The sequence below is a fragment of the Rhododendron vialii genome, chromosome 6a (assembly GCF_030253575.1).
Source record: "Rhododendron vialii isolate Sample 1 chromosome 6a, ASM3025357v1".
Lineage (NCBI taxonomy): Eukaryota > Viridiplantae > Streptophyta > Magnoliopsida > Ericales > Ericaceae > Rhododendron > Rhododendron vialii.
Window position 1 is genome coordinate 29392244 of NC_080562.1, and position 11742 is coordinate 29403985.

The 11742-nt window shown below is 42.6% G+C and overlaps 1 protein-coding gene and 1 long non-coding RNA gene across 2 annotated transcripts; one reads left to right on the forward strand and one right to left on the reverse strand.

Moving 5' to 3' along the window:
• Positions 1 to 2550: 2550 nt before the first annotated feature.
• On the reverse strand, positions 2551 to 7971 carry LOC131328604 (uncharacterized). Its single transcript, XM_058361530.1, has 5 exons — positions 7773 to 7971; positions 7514 to 7637; positions 4038 to 5436; positions 2740 to 3725; positions 2551 to 2626 (listed from the first exon to the last, which is right to left on the reverse strand). The coding sequence occupies exons 1-5, from the start codon at positions 7969 to 7971 to the stop codon at positions 2551 to 2553; spliced, it is 2784 nt and encodes a 927-aa protein (XP_058217513.1).
• Positions 7972 to 9505: 1534 nt separating this feature from the next.
• LOC131330140 (uncharacterized) lies at positions 9506 to 11507 on the forward strand. Its single transcript, XR_009200980.1, has 3 exons — positions 9506 to 9633; positions 10876 to 10939; positions 11285 to 11507. It is a non-coding gene; the product is annotated as an uncharacterized LOC131330140 (long non-coding RNA).
• The last annotated feature ends 235 nt before the right edge of the window (positions 11508 to 11742 follow it).

Here is an 11742-nt window from a genome sequence, read left to right on the forward strand (position 1 = left end):
AGAGCACTTCTATTACATATATTGAGAGGTAGAATCCCTACCTCGAGGCCGAAGAACGAAACCCACAAGAATTTCAAGCCCTAGCTTCCGAAAATCGAAACCGAGAGCAATACGACTCCACCGAGCTCCAACCGGTGAAATACGGACCACAATACGCGTAGAGGATGAATGTTTGAAGGTTGTGTTGAGTGGGTTTTGGGTTATTGGAGTGAAATTTGGTGAGAGGGCAAGAGAGAAGGAGAGAGCCGAGAGAGAGCTGGGAGAGAGATGAAAAAAAAAGTGAAAAGGGAAAAAAATTTCCCAGGCATATACACGGCACACACATGCACAAATTACACTAGCACCCATAACTTTCAACTCCTTACACTTTGACCCCCAACTACAATATTCTCATTAATCCATCACTTTTCCATTTATAAAACAATAAAATTATAAAATGAATTTACGGGTCTCTACATTCTACTCTCCTTAAAGAAATTTCGTCCTCGAAATTTTTCCAAGCCAAGGTTTAGCTAACATATACATCACATATGCATGCAACAATCATAGCCATTAATCTTATGCAACAAGTCAATTATCAAGACACGTAAATCTTAAACACTCACATTGGTTCATTCCGAAAATAGGTGCGGATACTTTTCTCTAACTTCGTCCTCCCTTTCCCATGTCGACTCTTCTCTACCCTGATTGCTCCACAAGACTCGCACTAACGGTATCGTCTTACCCCTTAGTACTTGGTCGCGCGAATCTAGGATACGCATCGGTTCCTCTCCATAAGACACGTCGGCCTCCAACTCAAGTTCGGACCATTCTAACACGTGCGACGGATCCGGTTCATATTTCCTCAACATAGACACGTGAAACACGTCATGTACACCCGATAGCTTCGGTGGCAACGCCAAACGATACGCGACCTCCCCAATTTTCTCAATGATATCAAACGGCCCAATATAACGTGGCGAAAGCTTCCCTTTCTTTCCAAAACGCGACAAACCCCTACGAGGCGATACTTTAAGGAATACGTGGTCCCCTTCTTCAAATGACAATGGGCGACGACGACGATCAGCATAGTTCTTTTGTCTACTTTGAGCGGTCAACAATCTTTGGCGGATCACCTTGACTTGTTCGGTTGTTCTTTCTTGTGCTTTCTTAAGGCGTTGGCGAATAGCTTTCATACTCTCGGAGGTCTCCTTGATCATATCCGGCCCCACTAACGTAGCCTCACCTAATTCGGTCCAACACACAGGCGATCGACATGGTCTCCCATACAAAGCCTCATAAGGTGCCATCTCGATACTAGATTGATAGCTATTATTGTACGCGAATTCGACTAACGGTAAGTGATCCTCCCAACTACCCCGAAAATCCAAGACACAAGCCCGAAGCATGTCTTCCAAAATCTGAATCGTTCTCTCGGATTGCCCATCGGTTTGAGGATGATACGCAGTACTAAACAAAAGGTTGGTGCCCAAAGCGGCTTGCAAGCTTTGCCAAAAACGCGCGGTAAATCTCGGATCTCGATCGGACACGATAGATACGGGAATCCCATGAAGTCGGATAATCTCCCGAATATACAAACGGCTAAGTGCATCCACGGAATCGGTAACCTGAATAGGTAAAAAGTGTGCTGTTTTCGTCAAACGGTCCACGATTACCCAAATAGCGTCATGCCCCCTTGGCGACCTCGGTAAACCCGTAACGAAATCCATCGTCACGTTCTCCCACTTCCACTCGGCCACAGGCAATGGTTGTAACTCTCCCACGGGTCGTTGATGTTCGGCTTTCACTTGTTGACACGTAAGACACCTGGATACGAAAATCACAACGTCCCTCTTCATTCCGGACCACCAAAATTGCCTACGCAAGTCATGATACATTTTCGTTCCCCCCGGATGGACGGCTAACGGTGAATGGTGAAACTCTCGCAAGATTTCTTCCCGACACGAAACGGGTACGAACAACTTTCCTTGATAGCGCAAGCTTTGATCGGCGTGTATCATCCACCCCTCTTGAGCTTTTCCACTAAGGAATTTAGCACGAAGTTCCTCCGCTTCTTCATCGTGTTGTTGTGCCTCAATTACTCGAGTCGATAAAGTTGATTGCACGGTCAAGTTGCATAACGTAACCCCTTCCCGAACTTCCTCGAAATGCGAAGCATAAAAGCCCAAATCGTTCATCATTTTCCACTCGTGGATAGCTAGACTCGCTAAGTGTATCGGTTTTCTACTCAACGCATCCGCCACGACATTCGCTTTCCCCGGGTGATATTGCAATTCGAAATCGTAGTCCTCTAAATGCTCCATCCAACGGCGTTGTCGAAGGTTAAGTTCCTTTTGAGAGAATAAGTATTTCAAACTTTTATGATCGGAAAAGACTTCAAACTTCTCACCGTACAAGTAATGGCGCCAACTTTTCAAAGCAAAAACGACGGCTGCAAGTTCTAGATCGTGGGTAGGGTAGTTTCGCTCGTGAGTTTTCAACTGTCGCGATCCATACGCCACTACTCGCCCTGCTTGCATCAACACGCACCCTAACCCTTCCTTAGACGCATCACAATATACAGAGTAGCCAACTCCACGTTCGGGCACAATCAAAACCGGTGCAGTCGTCAATCGCTTCTTCAATTCTTCAAAGGCCATCTCACATGCGTCACTCCAAACAAAACGAGTCCCCTTACGTGTTAATCTAGTCATTGGCGCTGCTAAACGAGAGAAATCAAGAACAAAACGGCGGTAGTACCCGGCCAAACCCAAAAAACTACGAATTTCGAACACGTTCTTCGGTCGTTGCCAATTCATAACAGACTCTATTTTTCCTGGATCGACGGACACGCCACCCTTCGAAACCACGTGACCCAAAAATTTGACTTCGGATAGCCAAAACTCACACTTACTAAGCTTGGCGTACAATTGGTGCTCCCTTAAGATTTCAAGAACAATGGTGAGATGCGATTGGTGTTCCTCCTCCGTTGGCGAATAGATAAGGATATCATCGACGAATACAACCACAAAACGATCAAGGTATGCACGAAAGATACGATTCATTAAGTCCATGAATGTAGCTGGAGCGTTCGTCAATCCGAAAGGCATAACAACGAATTCGTAATGGCCATAACAAGTGCGGAATGCGGTCTTAGGAATATCCTCTCTCCGAACCCTCAACTGGTGGTAACCGGACCTCAAATCAATTTTGGAAAAACAGGTCGCACCCCGAAGTTGATCAAACAAGTCATCGATTCTAGGCATGGGATACTTATTCTTAATGGTGACTCGGTTTAGCTTACGATAATCGATACACAAGCGGAGTGAACCATCCTTCTTTTGCGCAAAAAGAGCCGGTGCTCCCCACGGTGACGTACTCGGACGAATGAATCCTAAGTTCTCCAATTCCTGCAATTGAGTCTTCAACTCTCTCAATTCGGCTGGCGCGAAACGATACGGAGGTATAGAGATAGGAGCGGTACCGGGTAGTAAATCGATAACGAATTCAATCTCTCTTTCAGGGGGTAAACCAGGTAACTCTTCAGGAAAAACATCGGGAAATTCGCGAACTACTAAAGGTAACTCCCCACGTGTCGACAAATCTTCATCTAACGTCAAACTCGCCAACAAGGAATAAATTGACTCGCGCTCTCGAGACCCACATAGATACGGTTCCAACGGCTCCCGACGCTCCCCAAAGAATTGGAAACAAGGACCCTCAAGAGGGCAAATACGAACTCGACGCTTGAAACAATCGATGGTAGCATGAAAGGTAGATAGCCAATCCATTCCCAAGATAAGATCAAACCCCGACATTCCCAAAACGATGCAGTCAAATACAAAACGATGGTCACAAATGACTAACTCGCAATCTCGACAAATATGACCAAGAGGCGTTCTACCCCCTAATGGTGTCTCAACAAACAAAGGAGGACTAAGACTCTCCGTTTCCAATTCCAAGGCACACACAAATGATGCAGCAATGAATGAATGCGATGCTCCAGAATCAAAGAGTACTTTAGCAAAGGAGTTGAACAAAAGAAATGTACCCCTCACAACGGATGCTTCTGGAACCTGAGAAATAGAAGGTGAAGCATTCGAGTTGATGTTGAAAACACGCCCCTGGGTACTCTGACCTTGTGCAAAACCTCCCCTCTGACCAGAACCCTGTGTAGGCGCGGAAGAACTCGCTCCCTTGTCACCCCCGGAACTCTGAACCGACGTAGTCTGGCGGAAGTGAGGTTGTTGCTGCCTCTGAGTGCCCCTAAACTGTTGGCCAACATTATACCCCGTTCCCGGCTGCTGCACGGAACCCGACTCACTTTGCACTATCGACCCCTGAGGACAATTCCTAGCGAGATGATCCATCTTCCCACAAACATAACAAGCCTTCTGGAGATGTGGACACTGAGCACGAACGTGTCCAGGTTGATTGCACTTGTAGCACACAGACGGAGGTCTAGACAAAGCACCCCGAGTCCCTGAAGAAGAAGGTACCCTAAAGTTGGATTGGTTAGATGGTTGCTGAGATGGTTCCCTCTGTCTCTTCCGTCCTTGACTCCCAAAGCTTCCTGACGATGAACTCACACTCACAACTTGTTGCCTCGGTTCCCAAACTCCCCTATTCCTCTGTGCTTCCTTTGGTATTTCAATACTTCTCGCACACTCAACAACCTCGGCGTATTTTGTCTTACGTTGCACCATTACCATTCTCCTCACGGTATTATGAAGCCCTTTCTCAAAACGTCTACATTTCCTTTCCTCCGTCGCCACCAACTCTGGCGCAAATCGAGATAAAGACTGAAACTTTTGAGCGTATTCCGACACGGTCATACCCCCCTGCTCCAACTTCTCAAACTGATCTCTCAACTGCTCACGACTAGTCTCTGGAAAGTATTGTTCCTCAAATAATGTCTCAAACTCGGCCCACGTCAAATTTTCAACATCCGGTTCATTTACTTGAGCTACGGTCCTTGTCGCTCTCCTCGCATCCTTCCTAGATTCTAGGACAGACTCCCACCACTCATTGGCTTCCCCGGTAAGTTGAACAGCCACGATATTCACTCGTAAATCGTCTTCGGTAATCTTAAGAGCATTGAAAAGTTTACGGATTTGTGCTAACCAATGATCGGCCACAAGAGGATCACTACTTGTCCCATCAAACGTCGGTGGATTCCTACGGCTAAATTCTCGCATTGCTGATAAGGCTCGGTTGTCTGCATTTTCTCTAGGAGCTTGGTTGAACAGATTTGCAGCTGTAAGTGCTGCGACAAGATCCCTAGCAAATTGAGTTTGATTGGGTGGTATTTCTGCAGCCCTACCGGCCCCAGCCCCCGGATTCCTACCTGGGTTCTCCCCATGCTGACTAACCTCATCCTCTGGTGGCACCCCACGGCCACGACCTCCCCGGTTTCCTGCCACACCCCGCCTAACACGCGATTTCGGAGGCATTTTACTACAAGATATAAGAAAGGAAAACTATTAATCACAACATCACAACTATGTCCCCAAATTCCCAACACAGGTTAATAACAACTCTACACCACTCTACGATATCGAAAATGCAATGCCACGTAATCATACGAATGTTAGTCACACAAGCATGCACAAGTCATGTAAAAAAAAAAAATATACAGAATTTTGAACCCATGAGACGAAACGTCTCCCCACGGTCGCTAGGTGTTCTAAACCTAACGCTCTGATACCAAGTTGTCACACCCTCGATTTTTAACATAAATATAAATGATTTCCATAAATAAAATCTCGCCATAATTTGTACGATAACCAAAATGAAGTAGCGTTCCCAAAATATTACATCTTCGGCTCCGAGGCCCAAATTAACGCAAGTACTGAATATTCAAGAGTTAAAGGTTACAATATTCCATAGTCAAAAGATTTACTATAAAGTTACAAATACATCTTCAAAGAGATTTACAAAGATGCCTAAGTAACTCCTCAATCGATAGCTTTCAAAATAATGATCACATCCAAGCATTCCAAGCATGCACGCTATTGTCCTGTATTAGTACCTGAAAATGATAATAGGCTTGAGCTACACTAGCCCAGTAGGAAATTCTACGCTAACATTATATGCAAGAGAAATGCAAGGATGATCACAAGGAAGAACGAGATACAGACCACACAATAGGCAATAACCGAGGCTTAACAATCCGACAAACTCAGTATGAAATTTGGTATACACCTCAATCTTTAACCGTTTCACTCTCCATGTGTCCAATATCGCTTCACGTTAAGTGTCATGAGCCGAAGCTCCTGCCGGGCTAATTATGGGACCCCGATATCCCCTGCCAAGCGCCCACCGAGAAGGTTAGGCCTTGAGTGATCATTATGAGCATAAGCTCCTGCCAGGCTAATTATGGGACCCTGATATCCCCTGCCAGGCACCCACCCGTCGATGGGCCCCAAATGTTCTCGTTGTGTCGATAAGTGTCCAAAAATCTCTTACTCACATAACGTGTCATTTCAATTTAATCAAAGTCCATATGGAAATCAACGTCCAACTATACCAAACAAGGGGCGAGGGTTGCAAAGATACTCAACGAACTCAACGAATATGATCGATAGTGTTATGGAGTGATTTGGTGACGTTTGGAACAAGTTAGAAGCGATCGGGGGTCAAGACAATGGAGTCGGAACAAGAAACAAAACTTAGCCTTAAGGCATTGAAGTATAGATACTATGAATTTCAGTATCTATACAACAGGCCTTAAAAACTTCCAGAGACCGATTGTATCGATACTGATTTAATCAGTATCGATACGACAGTAACCTAAGCCGTTCCAGAGATTCCTGTATCGATACTGAGAAGAGCAGTATCGATACAAATGGGTGTTCGAGCAAATTTTCTGCAGACTTCAAGAAATCCAACCACAACAACAACAACAACAATAGACACGATTTCAAGCAAGGAGAGCACTTCTATTACATATATTGAGAGGTAGAATCCCTACCTCGAGGCCGAAGAACGAAACCCACAAGAATTTCAAGCCCTAGCTTCCGAAAATCGAAACCGAGAGCAATACGACTCCACCGAGCTCCAACCGGTGAAATACGGACCACAATACGCGTAGAGGATGAATGTTTGAAGGTTGTGTTGAGTGGGTTTTGGGTTATTGGAGTGAAATTTGGTGAGAGGGCAAGAGAGAAGGAGAGAGCCGAGAGAGAGCTGGGAGAGAGATGAAAAAAAAAGTGAAAAGGGAAAAAAATTTCCCAGGCATATACACGGCACACACATGCACAAATTACACTAGCACCCATAACTTTCAACTCCTTACACTTTGACCCCCAACTACAATATTCTCATTAATCCATCACTTTTCCATTTATAAAACAATAAAATTATAAAATGAATTTACGGGTCTCTACAGATTGGCCTCGTTTCGCCAAGGAAAATTACTTATTTTTTGAATTAAAAGTTATGTATTGTGAAAGAATAATATGTCTCGTAAAATAAAAAATAAGTACAGAATCTTAACTAAACGAGGTTTTAAGTTTTCAGATTCCTCATATACTGCATAAACTCGACGAAAATGAATTCAAATCGTACACTCAAACTGATCAGTTTGAGTAAATTTCGGAAAGGAAAACACAATTCAGCTGCATGTAAAATTTTGAGCGTTATATGATTGAGTATAGCTGTAAAATTTAGAAAAAGAAATAAATTGGAGCTATCTGAAATTCATCCTTAACGACTTGGAATTCATTTGGTGCATTGAATCAATGTCATCAATCGCCTTTCGCTTTCGAAAATTCAAAGCAGGAGCGGGAAACCGGTGTCCCGAGCCAAATCTAATTGGATTTGGGAGTTGAAAAGGTGGGTTATATCCCTTAGAAGCCTCCTCAACCTTCTCTTGGCATTCTTTGCGGAACAAGTTTGAACCACTGGAGGAGCTGGATGGATCTGGTTTTGAGCAAACGGTGGGATGTTCTCTTTGTCGTTGTGTTGACAAGAAGAAGAGGCAACCTCCATTTCTGACGAGAGAGAGAGAGAGAGAGAAGGGAGTTCGCTAGTGAGATGGAGAGATGGGGATTGTGGAGTGAGAGCTATATGTAGTCGTGGGTGAATGGGGGAGGGGGTTTGTTTTGGAGGGATGATTCAAAGTTTAATTTTGCTTCTCTCTCTCTCTCTCTCCAAAACTTTTTGGTGTTTTAGGGTGTTCAAAATCTGGATTTCAGAGGCAGGGAGGGAGGATTCAAACTCATGTTATTTTCAATTCTCACAAGGCCAAGTTTTCAGTGAGAGAGAGAGAGAGAGAGAAGAGGGAGAGTTCAAATTTTGGAAGGCTATGGGGGAGTAAAAATAACATTGGCGGGCTCCCCTGATTTTGGCACGGCAAATTCATTTTAGGCACGAGGCGTAGAATACTTAAAATGGAAGAAAATCTGGGTTTTTACTTTCAATAATTATATAGCGACACACACTCACACAAACACTTTAGGCATACATTCACATTTTTTGGTGAGGCTCGTACACTGGAGGCATAGTGTGTGTGGGCCTCAATGTGAATATGAGTATGTTTGTATAAATATTTATATAAGTATTTGTAATTGTAGAATGATTGTTTTACCTTTTCCTTTGTACATTTATAATGGGTTTTGGTAGATTATAGATTTTGAAACATAGTTATGAACTTTGAATTATCAAAAGTTAATTTTCCAGAGTTTCTAAATTACGCACAATACTAGAAACAAAATTATGCATCTGAGTAATGTTTGCTTGTGTAAGACCCTTATTATTATTTTTTTTGCATATATTAAAAAAATACCCTTATTCATTTCTTTTGTTTTTGTCTGTTAATGAGTTTTCTCCTTCCCTTTCTCCCTCATTTCTCCTTTCTTTATGATGTTTTCGAATAAGCTTGAATTTAAAGATTGTTTGATAACTCAATTCAACACTTAAAACTAAATGTATTAAGTAATAGGAGTAAATAATTAAGTAGGTATGATAGCCATATTTTTTCATACTTAATATTTTAAGTGCATCTCAAAATGTAAACTCAAAAAAGGTAAAAAAAAGTAAATAACCTGATACCTCTTTAATTCTGACTTAATTTGTCAGTCTTTTATATATAAGTGTTATCACTACTACCATTCCATCACTGTTATCACTACTACTACCATCATTGCTCATCACTGCAGCCGCCACCACAACTACCATTGCCACTATCACCACCATTGCTCTACCATCGCTGCCATTACCACCCCGATTCCGCTCCCGCCATTAGTACACCATCACTCCATAGTTGGTACAATTACTACCCCACCATCACTCCGGTGCCATCACCACTATAACACCATCACTACCTGTCGCACTTGTCTCGGATATTTGGTATTTTAATTCACGTATTTAATTAAATTATGCGTCACGGGGTTAAATTGCATACATTAGAAGCGTGAGGGCTTGTGTGTGATTTGTGAGTTGGAGCATGATAGCATTTGGTCTTGTTGGCACACAATAATTTTCCCTAGAGTTTATTAAACTGGAGTATGTGTTCTATTTTCTTTTCTTCATTGATACATGTAGAGAGAGAGAGAGAGAGAGAGAGAGAGAGAGGGACGGCAGGAGGAAGAAGAGAAGAATAGGGGAAAACTTAGAGAAGATTTAGTTAGCCTTGAATTGAAGTTTAATTAGGTGAGTTTCATCTTCTTAAGTGCTGAAATTCATGTTTCCATGCTAGATTTCATGTTCTACATCTATTATGCTCTGAATTGAAGCCATGGGAGAGGGTTTTTGAGGTTGGAATTGAGTTTTTGTTTCAGAGAATTCGTGTATATGATGAACATGCATAACTGTGTTTGAACAAGTTCATAATCTGTCCTGTTTTGATGAATTTATTCAAGGTACCTAGAAATCTTCTAAATTCTTGAAAAAAATCCTGAAGGTTCATCTGTAAGTCTATTGCATCGTGTTAAATTTTCAGAAAATAACTCGAAGTGTTCTGGCCTACAAAATTCGTGGACTGAACTGGTGTCTGATTCGCGTCTGTGCAGACAGCACAGACACGTGTTGGAAATTTGGGCATAACTTCTTGCTCGGGTGTCGGTTTTACGCACCGTTTTTTGATTCTGAAACTAGACTTACATACCTTTCTGAACATGTAAGGTTTATGCCTTAGTTACTTCTAGGAAAACTCTGTTTTGGTTCTGAAGTTAATGGTTTGTTAACTCTGGAAATCTGGGCTGGTTTTGGAATTATGTTATTCATCAATGTTGTCACAGTTAAATGTACTTACTGGCTATGGGTCCTTATGAGTCTTAAAGATTGTTGAGTTGGTGATGTTTTGGTGCAAGAATCATCTAAAAATATTTAAGTGTACGATTTTTAGTGATCTTTCGATCACAGACAGTTCTGCTGAATTTCGTATTTTCTGCATCGACACATCTTGGAAAAAATAGGCATATCTTTTAGCACGTGTATCGGATTTGCGAACCGGTTTTTGATTTGGAAACTAGACTCTTGTACCCTTTAGAACATGTAAGGTTTGTACCTTGAAATTTCGTAGGTAAATACAGCTTTTGGTTCGAACTTGGCTGATCTGCAGAAACTGCAGAGTTGTGTTTCTAAGTGTGCATCTTTGGACAGTCGTAACTTTGTCATTTGAAATCTATTTAGGACAAACTCTATATCGATATTGGTGTACTGAAAGTCTACTTTCTAATGGTGGTGGTTTCATAACCCAACTTTGATCCTATAAAATGCTACAGTCTTTTAAAGACAGGCTGGTTGTAGGATGTCTTGTTATTTTGGGAGTGTTGTTGTGTTTGAACTTCATGCGTGTTATTCTTTGGCCATTGTGTAGTTCCTTATGAGCTTATTATTCTTGTGTTGATTGTTCGTTGAACTTATTACTAATACGGTTAAGCGTGTGGTTAGGTAACGAGCTGAGTAATCGGGAGGTGCCAAAACCATAAGTTGGCATACTTCGGTCGACTCACAGGTGAGTGTGTTTGATATCTTATATCTTCAATAAGATGTTAACATGTTGGTTGTGCATCATGCTATGGTTGGTTTAGTTACTAGCGTGCATGATTGGTGTATGTTAATTGTACCCGTATAAGGTTTGTGGAGTGAGTCACACCTTGTCGCGGGTCGTGCCGTTCTATTTACGGCAAATGGGAGCTTGGTGTGCGGGACACAATACCTTGGGTACATGGGATGTGGCAAACGTGTCACTGCATGTGTTGTGAACATAAATTGTAGTTGTTCAGTTAGTTGTTTATGTTGAGTTTTATTGGATTTATTCTATATCTCACACACTCCTGGTTTTCTTTTGGATTGCCAGATAGCAGGGGTTCGTAGGATGATCCACTACCGGTCGGCGTTTTGGGGTTGGCTTTAAGGTTGTTGTTTGTGTCGGTGGTGGTGAATCGTCTTGTACATATTATCAACTCGTTTTGTAGCAATGATGTATTACACTTTAGTATGCCAAGTATGTAATGGTATGGGTTTGATGTCGACTCTTTTGTTAATATTAATGTTAAGTCTTCCGCTGGTTTATTCTGAGTTAATTACTTTTGTTAAGTGGTTGTTTGGTTGGTGATTTGGGAATGTCACGTGGCCGCGCCGACTCGGGCCCACAATGGGTGTTGTTTTGCGGGGCGGGGCGTGATACTACCCCTATAGCTACCACTGTCAGCAACACCATTATTGCTAGGAGTTTTTACTACCGCCCCCACAACCACCACTCTATTGCAGCCGCTACTCCCACCCCACTCCATGATTGCTACAATTACTACCGCC

Bases quoted from the DNA above. Each gene is read 5' to 3' on its own strand.
- LOC131328604 (XM_058361530.1), bottom strand. From the start codon at position 7,971: ATGGAGGTTGCCTCTTCTTCTTGTCAACACAACGACAAAGAGAACATC. The intron at 7,638-7,772 runs GTTTCCCGCTCC...TAAATTTTACAG, and splicing joins AGATTTGGCTCGGGACACCG to CTATACTCAATCATATAACG. The intron at 3,726-4,037 runs GTGAGGGGTACA...GATTGTTTCAAG, and splicing joins AGGTTCCAGAAGCATCCGTT to CGTCGAGTTCGTATTTGCCC.